A 19284-nucleotide genomic window follows, 5' to 3' on the forward strand; every position below is an offset into this window, starting at 1 on the left:
GGTATTATCCTCATTCTTAGATCATTAAGTTCCTCATTAGGTTGTCTTAATAACGATGCTGGTGATTCATTAAAAAAAATCTAGTTTTGCCCAATAAAAATTAAGTAGCTACTTAAATTTTTTTCATACTAGTGATAAGTGTGAAGTCTCCTTAATAGAAAATCCATATTAACTTCTTTATCTTTTACTTTATTAAAAAGTATAAATAATTTGCTCTAGTACACGCTAGATGAGAATAAACGTGATTTATGCAAGGATTTACACTCGTGAAAGATATACACTACTATAGAGTGTAAATCCTTGCATAAATCACGTTTATTCTCATCTAGCGTGTACCTACTAGAGCAAATTATTTATACTTTTTAAATAAAGTAAAAGATAAAGAAGTTAATATGGATTTTCTATTAAGAAGACTCCACACTTATCACTAGTATGAAAAAAATTTAAGTAGCTACTTAATTTTTATTGGGCAAAACTAGATTTTTTTTAATGAATCACCAGCATCGTTATTAAGACAACCTAATGAGGAACTTAATGATCTAAGAATGAGGATAATACCATAAACCTAGTACTAACCTGTGGTACTAACTTAATAATAAATTTTTCGTCAATATGGATTCAAATCCATTAGGATAGTAAATAGTCTATACCTTTATTGAATACGGACCAAATAAACTTGTATCCATGCTCAGACGTAGCTATAAAAAAGTGGGTTTGTTTCATTGACGTCTAATTTGTTGAAGTTCGGAATTCGAATTGAAATTTGATTGAAATTTGAAATATAACGTTTGTTGTTCACAAGTTGTTCACGCAATAAAAATATAAAAAAGTGGATTATTTACATTTAAGGCTAGATAAAACGATTTGCAAGCAACAATGAACCAATTAAATGAAATAACTGATAATGCTTTTATTCCGTTCTTACACAGTTTAGGTGTAGAGACGTATAAGAAATCCTTTGAATGGATGTTGAACGATCCTGATTTTTCTGACGTTTTGAGGTGGATGTATAAGAATTTAGATGCAAATAATGCACTAAGTGCCCGTGAAGAATGCAGGTAATGTCTTTAACATAATAAGCTTCTTGTATTCCGTAAAATTTCTGACAAAACATTCAAGTAGTCTTCAAAAATAATTTGTTCAAACTTCAAGTTTTTTTTAATTTACAGATATTTAGAACTCGAAAGAAACGGTATGCTTATGCCCATAGAAGAATTAGAGAAAACAGTAATAGAAATTCAGCAGGAATATGAAGGAATTTGCTTACCAGGGAATTTGGATGTTATTGAAGACACTCAGTTGGATATAAAAATGCAAAAAGAACGATTGGATTTATTGGAGAAACAGGAAGAAGCAATTAAAGATATGATTAGGCACAATGAGTAAGTTCAATTCATTATAGCAAAACAAAAACTTATAGACTTTAAAATAAACAGCATTTAAAACCAGTATATTCATTGAAAACTAATATGTTAAAATACACGTCTTCTTTTTTCTTCACAACTTTATACATCTGAAATTTGTGCTTTTTTTCTAAAGTGAAGTCATACATTACATTGAAAATGTACTTCTGTGCTTATAATTACAAAATATGAAAATGAATAAATAACTTCGCCTTCTTCTTTTACGATTTTTAGAAAGAAACTTTCGTATTAAGTATATAAACATACATAGTCCATTGATGAGACTAATTTCAGGTCCACAAAAGAGTCTTTACACAAGGACACAACAAAACTGCGAGCGGCTGAACAGCAATGCTCTGAAGATGGAGCCACCCTGGCGCAGGACTGCCTGCGACTTGCTGAGGAAGTGGAGAGCATTACAAGTGAAGTCATGGATACCGTCAGAGAAGCGCTGGATGTGTATGGCAATTGTTATGAGGATAAGGTACACTTAACATAATTTAAATTGCATAGTTGAAAAATTTAATACTATGTTATTCAATGCAGATAAACATCAAAAGTAGACATAGAAAATTAATGTATGTACATATTTCTGTTTATAATTTAAGCAGAAATGTATAATATAAATACAACTAGCTTACCGCCCGCGGCTTCGCCCGCTTTTTCTAAAACATACAAAAACCTTCCTCTTGAATCACTCTATCTATTAAAAAAACCGCATCAAAATCCGTTGCATAGTTTTAAAGATTTAAGCATACACAGGGACATAGGGACAGAGAAAGCGACTTTGTTTTATACTATGTAGTGATATTACAGTAAAACTCGATAACAGAACATGTGGCTTTTAGAGCATTACCATGAAATCATATTTAATGCGTGTTAAAACAAAGCTTATTGTCACCAAAAGAACAATATGTCTATTATATTATTGCTAATCATTTATATGAATTATAGAAAATATGTTCATGATTAATCTTAAAGATATCTTCAAAATTGCTATAAAGGTTTTGTAATAGCAATTTGTTGTTTATTTCATTTTTTTTAACAAAACTTTTATAATTCAAATTTGTTTTTAATTTTTACAGGAAATATCTAAAAGATTCCTTGCATATGGTCCCTTCGAACCTTACCGTCAATCACAAGCACTGTTTAGGTCACATTTTGATCTATATGTCACTAAAAAACTGAAACGTAGTGATATTATAAAGGAGGAAGATTTACGCTCGGCTCATTTTCTTGAGGCTAAGAATATGGAGAATAGGTTTGTAGACTTAAACATTATTTTGCACTAGCTTACCGCCCGCGGCTTCGCAGGCTTTGTCTAAAACCTAATAAATTATATACTAAATCCTTCCTCTTGAATCACTCTATCTATTAAAAAAACCGCATCAAAATCCGTTGCGTAGTTTTAAAGATTTAAGCATACAAAGGGACATAGGGACAGAGAAAGCGACTTTGTTTTATACTATGTAGTGATTATTTACTTAATTAATTATGCGGTTTTTATTTGTTCCAATGTTATTAGTTGTTTCAACAACCCCCATGTAGACATTGTTGACTGTATTTTTAAAATCATAAAAAGGTTAATCTTTAACCTCAGTTAAATGGTTACTAAGTTTTTAAGCTATTCTTTGCCTCCTGATGGATAAATAAAATTAGAATTTTATGAATTTCTAGTTGCAAAAAATAAAAAACAAACCAAACTATCGTTAAATTATTTCTATAGTTATTTATGAAGAAGTTTGATTTGCATCTAGACAGTTTATTAAACTTATTACTTATATTTGTCGATAAATTTCTATTTTATAATAATTCGATATTTACAGGTTATTAGATGCTATATTAGCGTATGTGGAAACAAAAGCGGAGTTATGTGGAGAACAAGCGAAATTAGCCCTTGTTGCTAATTACAATAATGTCCATCCCAGTCAAATTACGTGAGTGTCATCTATACTAATATCATAAAGCTGAAGAGTTTGTTTGTTTGAACCTGCTAATGTCAGGAACTACTGATCCAATTGAAAAATCCTTTTGTGTTAGATAGCCCATTTATCGAGGAAGGCTATATAATATCATCTCGCTAGAACCAATAAGACTGGAGCAATGCCGGGAAAACCGCGGGGCAGAGCTATTCTAATATATAAATAATAGAAGTATTATAAGAATGATGAATGGATATTTCTGTTTTTTCAAATAACAATTTAAGGAGATTTTTAAACGAAAATGTTCTATGCTAAGAACCATGTTATATTGTTTAATTTAATAAAAAGTTTAAAAGGCATTGTGATTGACTTAATTTTGCCAATTTTAAGTTGTATGTATGTATATGTATACATTATACACAGGCACAGTATGTGTCCTACTATCTCATAGCTTAATACATTTTTTTTAGGTATCAATTTTTTCATATTTTTTAACTCGTATTGATGCAAAATTTTTAGCTTAACACACACTTAACATAAACAAACACAGCATCTTAATATTTTCTAAAATATTTTTTTCACCATTCAATATATTTGATTTGATTTGATTCAATATATATTTTCATAGAGTATACGCAATGGAAGCACAAAGCGCAATAGATTTGCTTGAACAAGAAGAATCAATTTTGGACCAGCAGTTGCAGGACGCGGCCAAACAGCTGGTGGACAGACGGACAAACTTAGCCGATGAGACCACCGCTAAATCTGCGTTGGCTGTTAGATTGTATGTATTTATTATTTGCTATTGTTCATTTCTGTAGGTTAATAGAATAATATAGTAATGAAATTTATGCTTATTAAAAGTTCATTTCAAGAAACTTATGGTAACTAACAAGTAAAATGTTAAAAAAATACTTTTTGAGCTATGTTTATACCAAATATTGTGTGTGCTTACAACCAAATTAAGAAGATTGATATTTAATTGAAACTCTTCCAGTAAACTGTTCAAATAACACCAAAAATACAAAGAAAACCTTGATAATTGCCATCAGCCAATTTTTTGAATAACCACAAAGAAGACTCACTTCATATACATATTCTACATTTGGATATCATATTATAATATTATAATAAAAATATAAAAGGTATTCGCATACAGAAAAAATAAATTAATTAAAAACAGAATTAGTGTACAGACAGACACACTTGCCTAATGAAACTATTGCAAAATCTATTATATTTTATATTTATTATTATTATTTTTTCTTTCAGACAAATCCAGTCAGATCTAAAGTACCTCCACACTATAACGCAGCAAGCGCTATCACTAGATAGACTCTTATACTGTGCGTTGCGAAGGGAACTCGGTTCTATAGAGGAGTTGCTGCACTTTGCCGCTCATCTCAGATGCTTTGTGATGCAGGAGGAGGATGCTGTGATTAGCAGGATTGTAAGTTATAATCCTATCCTACTATCCTAATCTTATATATAAAATTCTCGTGTCACAGTGTTAGTCTGCATACTCCTCCGAAACGGCTTGACCGATTCCTCTGAAATTTGGTAAGCATATTGGGTAGGTCTGAGAATCGGCTAACATCTATTTTTCATACCCCTAAATGATGAAGAGTAAGGCAGAACAACGTTTGCCGGGACAGCTAGTAATTTTATAAATGCAAAAGTTTGTGGGGATTGATGTGTGTTTGTATGTTTGTTATTCTTTCACGCAAATACTACTGAACGGATTACAATGAAATTAAGCATAGAGGGTAAATTCCCGTGGGATTTCCAGGGTAAAACCTATCCTTTGTGTTAAAGTTACCCTCTATATGTGTGCTACATTTCATTATAATCGGTTACGTAATATTTGCGTGAAAGAGTTGTTACTCTAAGAAAGAGTTGTTACATAGATACATACCTACACATGCACATACATCCATCCTCACAAACTTTCGCATTTATAATATTAGTAGGACTCTTATATGTCTAGATAAATAAATAAATGTTTTAGTTTCTGTTTAATATAAAATAATTAATCTTTTATTCCAGCAATCAATGAACGACATTTGTACAGAGCAAGAACAAACAGACAGACAAATAGCGTTATCGGATACACTCTTAAACTCTCTATGTTCAATACTAGGAGTTGAGAAAGATGCAGCCGTTTTGGTTAAAGCTTATTGTGATTTGAAGAAAAGTGTATATGAGATTAATGATAATATTATAGATGCTTTGGTGAGGAAGGAAAGTGATTTACAGCACTTGTAAGTTATTTTAGGGTATATTATTTTGTTGCTTTTGATTTTACACCTCCTCGGTAAAGTGGTTGACGCGTGAGCGTAACACCGAGGGGTCCTGGGTTCGATTCCCGGTGGAGACGAAGAAAAAAAAATGTCTCGGTCTGGCAGGACACAGAAGGCTGATCACCTTCTTGTCCCTAAAGAAAATCGATCAGTCAAACAAGATGTTTATTGCATCTGCCCCTTACCCCACTAGGGGGCATGGGACTTCACTTTTGATTTTACGCACAATTAGATGTTATTAGTTCGGTGTTACAAACACTACAGAGCTTTGATCTTTCGTATTTAGTATGCACAGTCTAATATAATGAATAAATTACTGTTAAAATCTGTAAAAAGTTCCACAGCACTATTAAATTATTAATATTTAAAAATAATGCGTAATTTTTTGTTAAGTACAACCTGATTGAGCATTGATAATTCGTAAATTTATATCACAGTGTGTTGTTGTTGTTTTTAAGGGCGGGAGAATATTATAACTGAAAGATACTAATTTAAAATTATTATTCCACAAAATTATGTCAATTCTTAACATATATTAACGTTCAACCCTACATTTTTAATTTCAGCAAGAAGCAACAAGCAACACTAAGCCGCTACATATGGGACGGTTGCAGCAAGCAAGCGAACAGCTGCAACACGCATGTCGCTAGTATGGTGCACGCTTTGGTGCAAGAGTTGGTGCAAGTGGACACTAATGTTGTAGCGACTAGTGGACAGTTTATTTCTGTTAAGGTAAATCTTTTTATATCAAAAGTACGGTATTTCTAAATAACACTTTGACACTACCATAGAAATCTAAATAACAAGACACTAGAAGTCGTAAGCACGCGTGACCTTGTCGCCACTCAGGTGACTTCCAAGCCACCAGTGCGTTCGTCGCTATTCAGTTGCTCTCGAGACGTGAGTGTGTAAACATAGTGTGTTTCATCATTTCCCATTGCGGAAATTCATCCTGCTATAATACTAATAAAGAAATAAAATTTCATCGGTAATTATTTTTTTTTAAAGAATATTTACAAGTAATACGAATGTCACCATAGTAATCTAAATAACAATGAATGACACAGTCGACCGTTCTTATTATCACGTTTAACACAAATTTCAACCTTATTTCTATGTGTTTAGGTTCAAAGTTATATCTATTGAAAATTAACGTCCTCTGTTGTAGATTAACCGATTTTTTTCGAATTTGTATTTTTCTAAGCAAAAAGAAACAAAACATCTCATGTTCCTGGGAATGTTATTCGAAAAAAAACCGTGCGTTAGGGTACTTATGTGGCGGCAAAATCAAGTTTTTCCATAGCTCAAGTGTTATTCTGATAAAGCTTCATCCAAACCCGTCCAGTAGTATTTTCGTGACAAACATACATACATCTATCATCACAAACTTTCGCATTTATTAGTAGCATGTCAAACCACATTGGTTCCACATAAATAGTATTCGAATAAATTTTATTTATGTCTTAAATCTTATTTCTTTTTTCAGAACGGGGATAAGCATAATCTTCGGAAACTGTGGCAATGGTTCCTGACCGATCCGGCTAAACTGATGGCAGCTATGAGAAATGTTAGGAGTTACAAGTGAACTAAGATACTTTTGTAGTTATTTCAGTATAATATATTTATTTTTATCAAATTGTGTTTTATTTTCCTTGCACACATACAAACTAGCGCTTAAGTAATAAGGTAAAAATAAAATTGAAACTATTCTTGATTATCTTATCAATTTGTATCTGTGGAAACTATGATCTGAAACAACCTTTAAAAATAAATACATAGTTATACTAATATGAGGTAGTTATTATCTGAGGAAAATAATATAAATGCTCATCCATATATCGCCGTCCCCGGAGAATAAAATACCATAGTTTTATTGTTATGCCATATTTGAAACCAAGTCCTTTAACCTACGTATCCTAGTACATCTATACGATTTTTTTGTAATTTTTCTCCTCTAATCCACAAAGTTCTAAGACATCACAATAATATTCACTACATATTCCCAGAACATATTAGAACTAGATAAAAAATATTATAATGATAGCGAAAAAGTTTCTTCACTAATAACTTTTACAATCTAAGTTTAACAATAACATACGTGAAAAAAAAGAATCGGCGAAATAATAATAAAAGTCTATTATCATTTTATTCTAGTAAAAACGAATCACGGAAGTAGATTTTAATAATTTTTTTAATAGAAACATTTTAGTGAAATAATAGTTGAATACTCTAAATCTATTTGATTATATAACCAAGAATAAAAATTCATTGTTCTATTGCCCATTATTGCATATTACCTATGTCCAATATTAACAAGAATAAAAATATGATAAGTGTATCCAATGCTGCTAAGATTTTACATTTTAATTATATTCAGTTTAGATAACTTAATTAATATTATTTTTAAACAATATAATATTATGTTCTCTTTTTTATTCATTCATATGCCTTTTTTATCTCTCTTCGTCTATTGCGTGGCAAGTTATAGCCATTGAGTTATCGGTTTATTATTCCCGAAAAGTTATTTACGATAAGTAGTTAGTAAGTGATCATTTGGTAACATAATATTTAAAAAGTGTTCTACTTTTTCATACTAGACAACGCTGCGGCCTTAGATTACAAAATAAAAGACAGATGGAGCGTTGCCGAACTAAACCGAATAATTTATCGTCATTTTCAATAAAGCTATGTGTGCTGTCATTTCGCCGCTGCACTGTACGTACACGGTTCTTCTGTGTGCGTGTAATGTTGCCAGATATTGAAAAATTTCCCAAATTTTTCCCCGACTACGCTAAAAAGAGGGTTATGTTTTTCGAGTTTATGGATATTTGTATAATATTTCTTTGACACGCCCTGCAGTATAAACCGTTGGACCGATTTTGAGTTGTGAGGTTTCATTGCAATGATCTGAATTATTATGTTAGTGGCGGTAGTGACGTAGGCTATATACATAAATGAGAAGTCAAGTTTTAATTTTTATTTAAATTCTTTTATTACATAAAGTACCTGCCTAGTTACTAAAGTTATATATGGACAAAAAAATTGTATACAATTTTTTATTAAATAAATTACATAAAAAAAGTTTCAATATTAACTATAATACCTAATTATATTATTTTTTATTTTTCAAAATATATGAATGCGAATAGCGGTTGTTTTTAGTCGAGAATACGGGACATTTTATTTTCATCATATCCATCATGGAGTTCACATAAATTAAATCGCTAGCGAAAACGACTATGACGTTTTTAAGCTTTATAAAAGTAACAAAATAATGTATTATGCTTATTAAAATAATCTAATAATTATTAATTATCATGAACCTTTAGTGCACTATACAAATAATCACATTCACGATCGAAAAATCCAACAGCATTACCCTGAAGATCTTTTAACCATTTTACCGTTTTACCAATAAAAATGGCAAATTCATTTTCAAAATACTGGCAACATACGTTGAAGTTTTGTATTCCTTCATATCTGTAAAATTATTATTCGTATTAAAGAAATAAATCAGCCAAATAATCTACAGAAAACCTGTGAAACGATGTTTTATCTTTTTTTTTTTTGTTTCCGGGAACAAATTTTACAGCGTTTTATTATCACAAGACGGCATTTTTTTACTAAAATTGCAAACCCTTTTTGACGTATTGCATTTGCATGACACTATATGCGCTATAGCACTGGTGCAGCGACGTATTTGTTTTTGATTTCGTATTTTCTTTGACAAGGGCGACGGGCGGTTGTCATGCTCCATCTGTACTTTATTTTGTAATCTAAGGCTGCGGCATTATAACATTATGTATCTTTTGTATAAAAACTGGGGTTGAAATAAAACACACAGATTATAAAAAATGATTTATTCTAAAAATATAGGAAAATATAAACATTTCTTACACCTAGCAATAAATATAAAATCACAATAATTGTACAGTCTTGTATGACTATACGGACAGATCCGATTTGCACAACCTTTAGCACCTTTGTGAGGGACTTCATTATTAAATCAATACTTTGTTACTTTTACTCTCTTTTGAAGCGTTTTTGAATTTTTTTTTGGAAATAAAACTTTGTCAAAAATGTATTTTTCATACTTTATAAATACAGACAAAACAGACACGCAGCAACTAAAACATTATACCACTTTATACATATTTTTCGCTGCTGTCCATACATTTATAATATTTTTTATACACATCGTAATAATACGGTAGAATATTATTTTAATGTAATATTTTTTCTATGTACATACCAGTAAAGTCAGTTTTAATACATTTCCATTCTACTTCATTTTGTTATTTTAAATGAAACTAACATAAAAGTATTTTGTCTGTTTCTCTCTTGCATTTTTAGGCTGTCTTTTAATAAAATTAAACAATTTTAAATTAATAATAATATAATAAGTTATTGTTTATTTAATCCCAAGTAGGTCGTGGTATTTTATTCAGGAGCGTTTGTTCTGGCGCAATGTGTATGGGATTGTTGAAGTCCACTTGAATGTTGTCTGGTATCTGTTCTGGGTACGAGAAGTGCTCGTTGATTTTATCTGCAAGTATGAGAAAATTATTCAATTGAGATATGTATGGAACGTCAAAATAAACTGGATAAAAATGATAGGGATAGGGATGTAGCGACGACAAGCCAATTTACGAGCTATCGAATTTCAAGTGTAGCACAAAGAAAGCATACACGGTAACTCGTATATAAACAACTAGCTTTCCGCCCGCGGCTTCGCCCGCGCATTCAAAGAAAAACCCGCATAGTTCCCGTTCCCGTGGGATTTCCGGGATAAAACCTATCCTATGTCCCGGGGTAAAAAGTAGCCTATGTCCTTTCTCGGGTATCAAAATATCTCTATAACAAATTTCATGCAAATTGGTTCAGTAGTTAAGGCGTGATTGAGTAACAGACAGACAGACAGAGTTACTTTCGCATTTATAATTTATAGTATGGATTTTGTGCGCTAGGCATGGGTCGCATAGGTTAGACATTAATTACATACGAATAAGTTTATTTAGTTATTGAAATATAACCTTTGCATAGTTATTTCATATTTTATTACACCCGCATCCATAAGCCCCGATAGGGATTAAAACAAAATAATATAAAACATTGCCAGACACTTTGCATAGAACGTCTTTCGCCAGACGTTTTAGACCTCGTTAATAATATTGAATGAAATTTTACATTATGTATTCTAAAATCTAGTTTTATATTTTTGGCTGTATCGGACTATTTTAAACATAACATAATAAAGGCACTGGGCTCTTCTACTAAAGATGTATTTTTGTCAGGAAATAACGATAATATATTTTTTTATTTCTGCTTATAGTCTGAGTATCTTTGATCCCTGGTCTTAACTTACTCGTAAAATTAGGTTTTAGTCTATGTCTAAACAACACAAGTGTCTCTAGAAAGGCTTATTATTACTCACTCGTAAAATTAAGTCTGGCAATTATTTCGTCAATCTGTTGTCTGTCGAGTGTGGCCTTCACAGTGATCCTGTCTCGTAGTAAACTGCGTCTGTGTCTCGACGACACAGAACTGTGTCTAGCTAGTAATGGTAATGTGAACACAGATTCTGCGACTGGCGTGTGGTCTGGACCGAACTCCTGGAAACAATATCAATTATTATTATTAAAAGGTAAATTAAATAATTACATTACTAACAAGCATAAAAAGTAATGCAAGTGTAATGTGACCAAAATAATAAAAAATAAAGTAAAACAATTGTCATCACTTATTTATTGGGTTTTTAGGTTAATTGCATTCAGGCAGATTGTCAGATCTTTGTAAAAACTTTGTATTTATGAATTTGATATATTTTTTTGTTTTACGGCATTCAATTGTATTGAGATTCCTGGTTTTACGGAATATAGAAATAATTCCGTAATAATTAATTAATAATATAAAAATATTATTTTAAAATTTAAATGACTTTTTACCTTCGTGTAAACTGAATATTAAGATTTCATTAAAATAAACCACACTTACTAGCTATAATAATACTGTCTTCATAGACTTTCAATGATAATAATATATATCTAAAAATAAATAAACAACAAATCTAGCAGACCACACAAACTCACCAGACACTTCCCACTCACACAGTAGGACGCGTTCTGTCTCCCACACGCAGTACCGAGCGGGAACCATCCGTCCTGCCCGTTCACCAGATAGAACCGATGTCGGACTCGTTCGTCCTGACACGCTACACGACATGGACGGTCTGGCTCCTCTGAATAAATGAATAAAAAAAATGTGTGCGTATACTAGTGTACACACGTAAGAAGTGAAACTTCTTTATTACCTTATTTTCAAAAAATAATTTACTATAGGCAACTTTACAGAAATACGTCGAATCACGCGTGGGTAGGGATAAGAAAAAGATGGCGAAAAACGGAAATATGTCACGCGTAACGAAAAAATGTTACGCTAAATTTTTTTCCAACCCCGATAAAGAAGTTTCACTTCAATTAATTCGTTTATTAGTAACAGAAAAGATCTTTTGTGTGTGAAAAAATATATAGAAATAAGTAAGGTACGTCGTAAGTAAGTAGTTCAGAAAAATGATAAAGCAAACACATATAGCTGCATGCATAGGCTGGGTGCTCTGAATAAAAAATAAAAACGACGTGTGTCACTCTGGGACTGCCGCTAAAGCTATTGCATGCTATGCCTTCAAGCCACACCTCCACCCGTCGGAGTGGGGAGCGTGAGGTTTTTTCGTTACGGAATTTCTCGATTCAGTCCCCGCGCTCAAGGCCCGCGATAGAAGCTATGCAATAGCTTAATAAGTTAGAAATATAAGGAAAAACGCGTCTGATGATAATATGACAACGTCTGACAAAGTTTTTTCCTGTAGGTAAATATTAGCTTTTCTGTGAATGAAAAAAAAGGCTTGTTTATGTTAATATGGATCTCTTAGAAATGTTATCTACTTACCCACAGCAGGTGATATCTGCATGCCGAGACCAGACAGTCTTCTAACTCTCTCCTTATATTTGCTGCACACCATTGTGGCGTATTGGTATGCGCTCATCTTTTGACTGCATCCCTGAAATAGTTTAATATCTCAATTTATCTATGTTATCTCAATTATCGAAAAGTTTATTTATGGAATTGTTGGGTAATATTTGCCCAAGATGTTTTTATTCTTAAAAATATTATGTAGCTATTTGCAATAAAAACTATGCTGTGATTATGTACTACTGATTCTTTGTCAGACGTATGTATTACAGATATTGTGAAACCTATTGACCCTAAGGTCAATAAAAACGTTTTTAAAACAATATTTCAACGTGTTCATCTGGCAACGTAGGTTGGTACAGAATAAATTAAAGAACGTTAAGGTTGCGAATTTTTCATTCATAATACAACTCCTATTGTTAATACTTTTTGTCTGTTTGGCCACTGATAGCTACACAACTCACCGACTGCTCCCTATCCTGGTGGCATAACTGTATATTGTCTCTGTCCCGTGACACCGAGTGCACTAATCTGATACCACTCCCACCACGGATGCAACGGTAGTGACAACCACTGGTGGGGACCCATTCTGCACCGATTGCTCTACGCCAAGTACCTGATGATTTTGTTCTGAAAGCCACAAAAAAAAATTGTTTACTTTTATTTTACCTTGGTATTTACATGAAATGTCATTACATGACTGCAAAATATTATACACATCAGTAGTTTTTAAGTGAAAGAGTAACAAACATTCATCTTCACAATCAAAATATTAGTAAGTCCTTATCTCTTTCCTCACACTTATTCCCTTCCTACCCATTTTGAAAATATTTATAAGCATAAACTAAAATAATATAAATCTGCACTCACGAAGGTTTCACTGTCTGTAACTGTAAAGCTTCCCATTCGCATTCCGATGGTCGTAAAGAAAATTCTGTATCATCTCCACTATTACAAGTGAATTTCTGAAAAAGGTAATGCAGTTATCTTGTGACAAAGTAGAGAGTAAGAAAAAATAATACATACTTAAATAATAAATATATTTAGACTATTTAGCCTATAGATAATATATTTTACGGGGGAAGAAAAGGGAGGGGGAAGAAAACAATAGAAAAGTTTTGTGTATGTTTGTATTATTGTAAAAAAATAATAGAAAAAAAATCTATGTATAAAAATTTAAACCTGTCTTACCCTACAAACTCCTGAGATGCAGTACATAGGAGCTATCCTGGAACACGAAGTCCCATCAGGAAGTGTCCAGCCACGAGATTTGTATCCTCCACCTCGAGTATCACACCACACTGCACATGCGCTGCTTACATCTAAAGAAAAATTCATTACTTTTATTAAAACATAAGTTAATATATAGATATCAGTGGAACAAAAGAAAATTTTTTTCAGTACTCAAACGTTCTGGCATAAAATAACTAATTACTAGGGATCAAACTTAAAATATCTGGCACAATTACTTAATATTATATGTATTACTAGCTTATTAAGATTTATTTTTTTCTACATATTTTTTCGAGATAAAAAGTATCCTATTTTATGCCCAGGATAATAAAGTATAATTATACCAAGTTTCATCGAAATCGAACCGTTAGTTTTCACGTGATGCCTGAACATACAGACGGACAGACAAAAATTTTTTAAATCACATATTTGGGTTTGGTATCGATCCAGTAACTATTAAAATAAATAGGAGGGGGCCTATTTATTTTTTTCAATATTTTCAATGTACAGAATTGACCCTTCTACAGATTTATTATATGTATAGATTATTAGAATACTAAAGACTGAAACTTTTAAATCTAATCTGACTTACCATCAGCATCCATCCTCTGTAAGCCAGTGCCAATAAGGTCTGGATCGACTTCACGAGCTCTAGAACATATCTGGTCTGTGAATTCTCGCACTGTCATTCTTGGCACGTTGTTACACTGGAAAGTTTTTATGGGAAAATTTGTATTTAATGGTGAAAATAATAATTGTATAAGTAAGTGGAATTCTTTGAATTGTGGAATTGTGTAAAGATTATTAGCTTGATTGAATAACATGAGGCAAATATAGGTAAGTATATTGTTTTCTGAGAATTTAAATTATAATGATATCAATTTATAAATTTTAAATATTATGTAGAACGACATTTACCTGATGTGCATTGCATGACTGGTATTTTTTATCGTGTCCAGAGCAATATTTCTTTCCATTGTCCAGTCTGAAATGGAAAATCGTCTGTTTAGTCATGGTATAAATATTAAAAATATTTGCCTAAAAGTCATTGTTGTTATTTATAACTACACAGAGATCATTTCATGATTCGAGAGAGATAATATCAACATTCAAATTCATTATTTGTAAGAAACGTGGTCAAATGATTTACAGATACTATTACGTACTTATATCAAAATGTTCAGTGCAACCTCTCAATAATATTACGAAACGTATAACTTATAAGTCAGACCACCGCAACGGTCTCCCACCTGGGTCTGTTACACCTTCTGGTAGCGACCGCCATCCCACTAGCAGCCGGCGCGTGTGTATCGTCCAGCAGACACGCAGACGCACAATCAGACCATCTCGACCACTTGCCCCACAGACCGTCTCTCGTTGTCGTACCACTCCAACGGTCTACGCATTCACCGCCGCGGCAGTACTAGAAAATTATGAAAATAAATGAATATCTAAATGTACAATTATGTTATGTTCGAAAACCGAAATAGGTGAGCGAAAAAATAGTTAATAAAGCGACACAGTAAAAAATCCACGTCGTGAAATTCGTATCATGATTTATGGCTCTACTATGTATAAGAAACCAAATTTCATAGTTATCCAAGTAACATAACAAATTAAGCTTTAAATATGTATTAACACGTAAGTCTAATAAAAAATAATTCTACTTTAAGGATCTGGCAGTGAAATATAGTACACACTTTAAGTGTCTGGCTATGGACGAAGTTCTAAGATAACTCCTATTTAAATATGAATTCTGTACTTTAATCCACTTTTTCCAGCATTATTTTTTTTTCCGCAACTTACCATATCCTCCCCACATTTAGTTCCCTCTAAAGCAGGATGGGACGTCCAAGTATATCGTTCCCTTTGACAATGTAAATCTCGACAAATATCTTCCAAGTTCTGAGCGTTTGAGTGACGACTGCCGCGACCGTATTTTAACATGCCTAGAATTAAATTTAACATATTTTAAATGTATTTTCTTGGATTCATCTATGATCCATCTCATTCTCTTGTGGATATTTTAAGATAATTTTTTTTTTGATAAATTTCCGTAGTTCCTTTGAAAGGACTAACTACGATTTCCGACTTATTATCGAACTTCTTAAAAAAATTACTTATTCTTTAATAATTTCAAATGTTTCGACTCGCCCTTGGCCGGTTTTTATTGTCAACATAACATTGAAATTTCTTCAAATATTTTTTGTTGCAATGAAAAAACATAATAAGCCCTTTTGTAACACGAAAAATTTCAATTTTTTAAACAATATCACAAAACCTAAAGCTACTCACATTGCTGATCAGCATCGAATCTTTCACCAGGTAGAATTCCTTCAGCACTGTGGTCCAACTGACCAGCTGAGTTACCGTGGTCCAAGAGACATCGCGATTGGGATGTACTGTAATAATTTTATGCGGTTTTAGATTTTGGACTGTAAATGTTATTTGAGAATTGTAGACGCTTAGATAATATGTAGTAATATAATATACTTAATAGTTTCCCACAACACAGTAAAGTTCTCGAAAGGGCCTCTGCGTGTTGGATCCGTGTCCCCACGTACCTAAGCCTTCCAAAGGACCGGGTACCTTCCTTATGATGGTACCCGAGTATTATGGAATGAGATACACATAATAAAAATTTATATATTGTTTAGAAATAATAATTTATTATTTTGTCGGGAAAAATTTTTGTGTCACAACTACAGAATACTATTTACTTATCCGGGGAGGTAACGAGGTAATGGAATGATGGACTGAAGGATTTGCATGATTTAATAAATATTTTAAATAGTAGCTATACCTAATAATACTTTAACCTTTGGGATATTCATTTTGGAAAGTCTAAGAAATCTTTTGGAAACTGCGAAAACTTACGAAACCGATTTAAAAACCTTATCATGCGTTAACAATAACTTAAAATTCGCAAAGCGTACGCGTGTGGTGTAGTAACGATATTCGTGTTCTCTTGTGCAATTTTGATACTGTTTTACTAAATCAATGTATTTATTTTGCGTGTGTATCCATTTCGTTCTGCCTTATGCATGCAAATGTTACGAAGTTTTCTTTCAAAATACGAGTCATTCAATTTTATTTATTAGTTTTTATAGTTGACCTATTTGTCAATTTAATTTCGATGAAGATAAGCCATTCGTAATGTGTCGACCTAGTGCCAACAATCATCTGTTATTATTTATTAATTATTATCAACTTTTTATTTTATGTGTGATAAAATGAATAAACTTTTAATTATTTAATCATAATTTTAATTTCTACGAAATATTCTTATGCTCTATCCCGTATAGGTACATTTTCCCTATATAGTATTTTATGTACAGCAAAGAGAAAATTTGGATGACTTTATCAATCAAGACAATTTTTAGAAGGTAAATTAGAGGAATGAAGATAATTTTTTAGAAGATAGTAATTCAGAACACGTAAAAATTATGTTTTCTAAGATGTTCCTCTAGAAGAAAATATGTTTGTACAAAAAAACAGAAAAATGCACTTACTCCAAAAACTTCTGCAAATAGCTCCTACTGCATTGTGACCAGGTGATCTTCCCACTGCCCAATGTTGGACTCATTATATACGCGCTGGGGTCACAACCATTATCTGCTAGGGGTCCATCGTGACGCATGCCCAGACTGTAAATAAAGGCATTATTGTTTTTATTAAAGATATTAATTTATGTCTATCTATATTTTATTTTTTACAGGTAAAATAATATTATGGTAGCTGACCCAGAAATCTGTCAAAACAAATAAACAAATAAAGGAGAAATAGATGGTAGCAGTCAACCCGGCAAAGCTAAGTGCCAATTTTTTGCCAGGAACTGCTTCTTGTTAGGGGAAAGAAAATAGTTTAGATATAAGAGTTGTAAATAAACAGTGTGACTAAGAAATTAAGATAGATTGTAAAGATGCAGAGTTTCTTTGAAATAGCATATAATATCACGAATTATTGAGTCGAATTCCAAAATCAACAGAAGCAGGATAAGTAACAAAATGTTTACAATGAGAAATGATATTTCTTTTTACAGGATAGAATTTTTTAGATTAATTACTTATTTATTAGAATTAAAATTTATAGAGTAAGTTTTCATACTTGTGTCCAATTTCATGTGCTACAACGTAGACACTTTCAAAATGTCTTCCTTCATTGACTGTGCAACTGCTTGTGACAGTGCACATTCCAGCTACTGGTGCTAATCCTGAAAAAATTGTCTTATTAGTATTATATTTGTTATGAAACTTAATTTTAATTAGATGATATGATTATAATATGATAATCATAGAAGAAAACACTTGTAATGCAACAAATTTGCTCTAAATCTTTGGGCTTCTTTTAAATGTGTAACTTATAATAGCTATAAAATAAACCATTTAGACAAATAAGAAGAAAAAAAAACACATTTACTTATTGTTTCAAATTCCAATACAACAATAACTTGGAAAGCTTACACGGCCCATAAAGAGAAAGGAACATAGGCAATAACAAATGATATCAATATATGCTACGCTCGATTACTTGTAATGGGAGCGTTGAAAATCGTAATGTACATGTCACAATGATCTATTAACTTACCTACTACTTGACTGCTGACTTTGCCGTTTTTATTAACGACATAAAGATCTAGACCAGTTAAAATCAACGCATGATCCCAATGTAAGGGATCATTATCTCCTGGAGGATTCTCTAACCTTTGCCACGTACAGAAATTACTTAAGAATCGATCTATGTCATGAGGTCGTTTTAAATTAGATGGATCTTCATGAAGGATCTCTAGTCTTTTTAGGATAAAATTCACTGGCCTTCCTAAACTTGGATCATGGTATAATAATTGTACTGCATTTATCATGGCTAATACGAATCTCACTAATTCCCGCTCTGTTTCTTTAGGAAAGTTTATAGTCATGTGTTTATATAGATCTCTGTCCACAAACACGGCTGTTTCTACAAAAATCGCTGGGAGCACTGCTCTTTTCTGCCTTCTTTCGCCTGTCTTCAATTTTTCTATAAACGCTTCTATAGTTTTATTTCTATGTACTAAGTCTACTTTATATGTGTCTAAATTAATATTATTATAATTATTTTCTGTTGAAATGCTTCGTTTTCTTCTATGTTTCGTCCATGTGTTAGGAGAGAAACACGTTATATTATTAGTATGTCTTTCTACACAAGTAGGTTCTTCATAATTCTCTTCGATGTTATTTGCGTTGTCTATTTGGCGTTTTACAATTATATGTGGTGTAAAGTCTTCGTGGTTGAATCTTTCTGGCAGTGGATGTACGTAATAAAAGCTATCATTAGATTTAATCAGCCCCCTCTGAAAATAATTGAACATAAAACTATTTTTTATTTTATTAAAAGTATGTAAAAAGACCTTTTTAAAGGGATTAACATCAAACATTTTAACTACATTGCGGCACTTATATATAATACATTTTATTTCCA

The 19284-nt window shown here is 32.0% G+C and overlaps 2 protein-coding genes across 2 annotated transcripts in view; one reads left to right on the top strand and one right to left on the bottom strand.

The window, feature by feature from the left end:
* The first annotated feature begins 773 nt into the window (after nucleotides 1–773).
* Nucleotides 774–7235, top strand: LOC123698918 (augmin complex subunit dgt3). The gene is made up of 10 exons (XM_045645742.1): nucleotides 774–1058; nucleotides 1170–1382; nucleotides 1698–1887; nucleotides 2489–2664; nucleotides 3230–3340; nucleotides 3954–4109; nucleotides 4598–4775; nucleotides 5372–5586; nucleotides 6192–6357; nucleotides 7112–7235. Exons 1-10 carry the CDS (start codon nucleotides 877–879, stop codon nucleotides 7208–7210), a joined length of 1686 nt encoding a protein of 561 aa, XP_045501698.1. The 5' UTR covers nucleotides 774–876; the 3' UTR covers nucleotides 7211–7235.
* Nucleotides 7236–9470: 2235 nt separating this feature from the next.
* Nucleotides 9471–19284, bottom strand: part of LOC123699178 (A disintegrin and metalloproteinase with thrombospondin motifs adt-1-like) — a 36252-nt gene continuing 26438 nt past the window's right edge. Inside the window, exons 4-18 of the mRNA XM_045646069.1 lie at nucleotides 18415–19156; nucleotides 17935–18040; nucleotides 17340–17474; nucleotides 16123–16229; nucleotides 15634–15776; nucleotides 15078–15250; nucleotides 14746–14812; nucleotides 14420–14534; nucleotides 13786–13916; nucleotides 13465–13559; nucleotides 13059–13224; nucleotides 12571–12682; nucleotides 11715–11863; nucleotides 11060–11237; nucleotides 9471–10171 (exon numbers count right to left, since the gene is read on the bottom strand). Of these exons, the coding sequence (XP_045502025.1) occupies nucleotides 10041–10171; nucleotides 11060–11237; nucleotides 11715–11863; nucleotides 12571–12682; nucleotides 13059–13224; nucleotides 13465–13559; nucleotides 13786–13916; nucleotides 14420–14534; nucleotides 14746–14812; nucleotides 15078–15250; nucleotides 15634–15776; nucleotides 16123–16229; nucleotides 17340–17474; nucleotides 17935–18040; nucleotides 18415–19156 (2550 nt within the window). The 3' untranslated portion in view covers nucleotides 9471–10040. The remainder of the gene's footprint in view (nucleotides 10172–11059; nucleotides 11238–11714; nucleotides 11864–12570; nucleotides 12683–13058; nucleotides 13225–13464; nucleotides 13560–13785; nucleotides 13917–14419; nucleotides 14535–14745; nucleotides 14813–15077; nucleotides 15251–15633; nucleotides 15777–16122; nucleotides 16230–17339; nucleotides 17475–17934; nucleotides 18041–18414; nucleotides 19157–19284) is intronic.

The sequence above is a fragment of the Colias croceus genome, chromosome 17, assembly GCF_905220415.1.
Source record: "Colias croceus chromosome 17, ilColCroc2.1".
Taxonomy (NCBI): domain Eukaryota; kingdom Metazoa; phylum Arthropoda; class Insecta; order Lepidoptera; family Pieridae; genus Colias; species Colias croceus.

Bases quoted from the DNA above. Each gene is read 5' to 3' on its own strand.
- LOC123698918 (XM_045645742.1), top strand. From the start codon at position 877: ATGAACCAATTAAATGAAATAACTGATAATGCTTTTATTCCGTTCTTA. The intron at 1,059-1,169 runs GTAATGTCTTTA...TTTAATTTACAG, and splicing joins AGTGCCCGTGAAGAATGCAG to ATATTTAGAACTCGAAAGAA. The intron at 2,665-3,229 runs GTTTGTAGACTT...CGATATTTACAG, and splicing joins GCTAAGAATATGGAGAATAG to GTTATTAGATGCTATATTAG.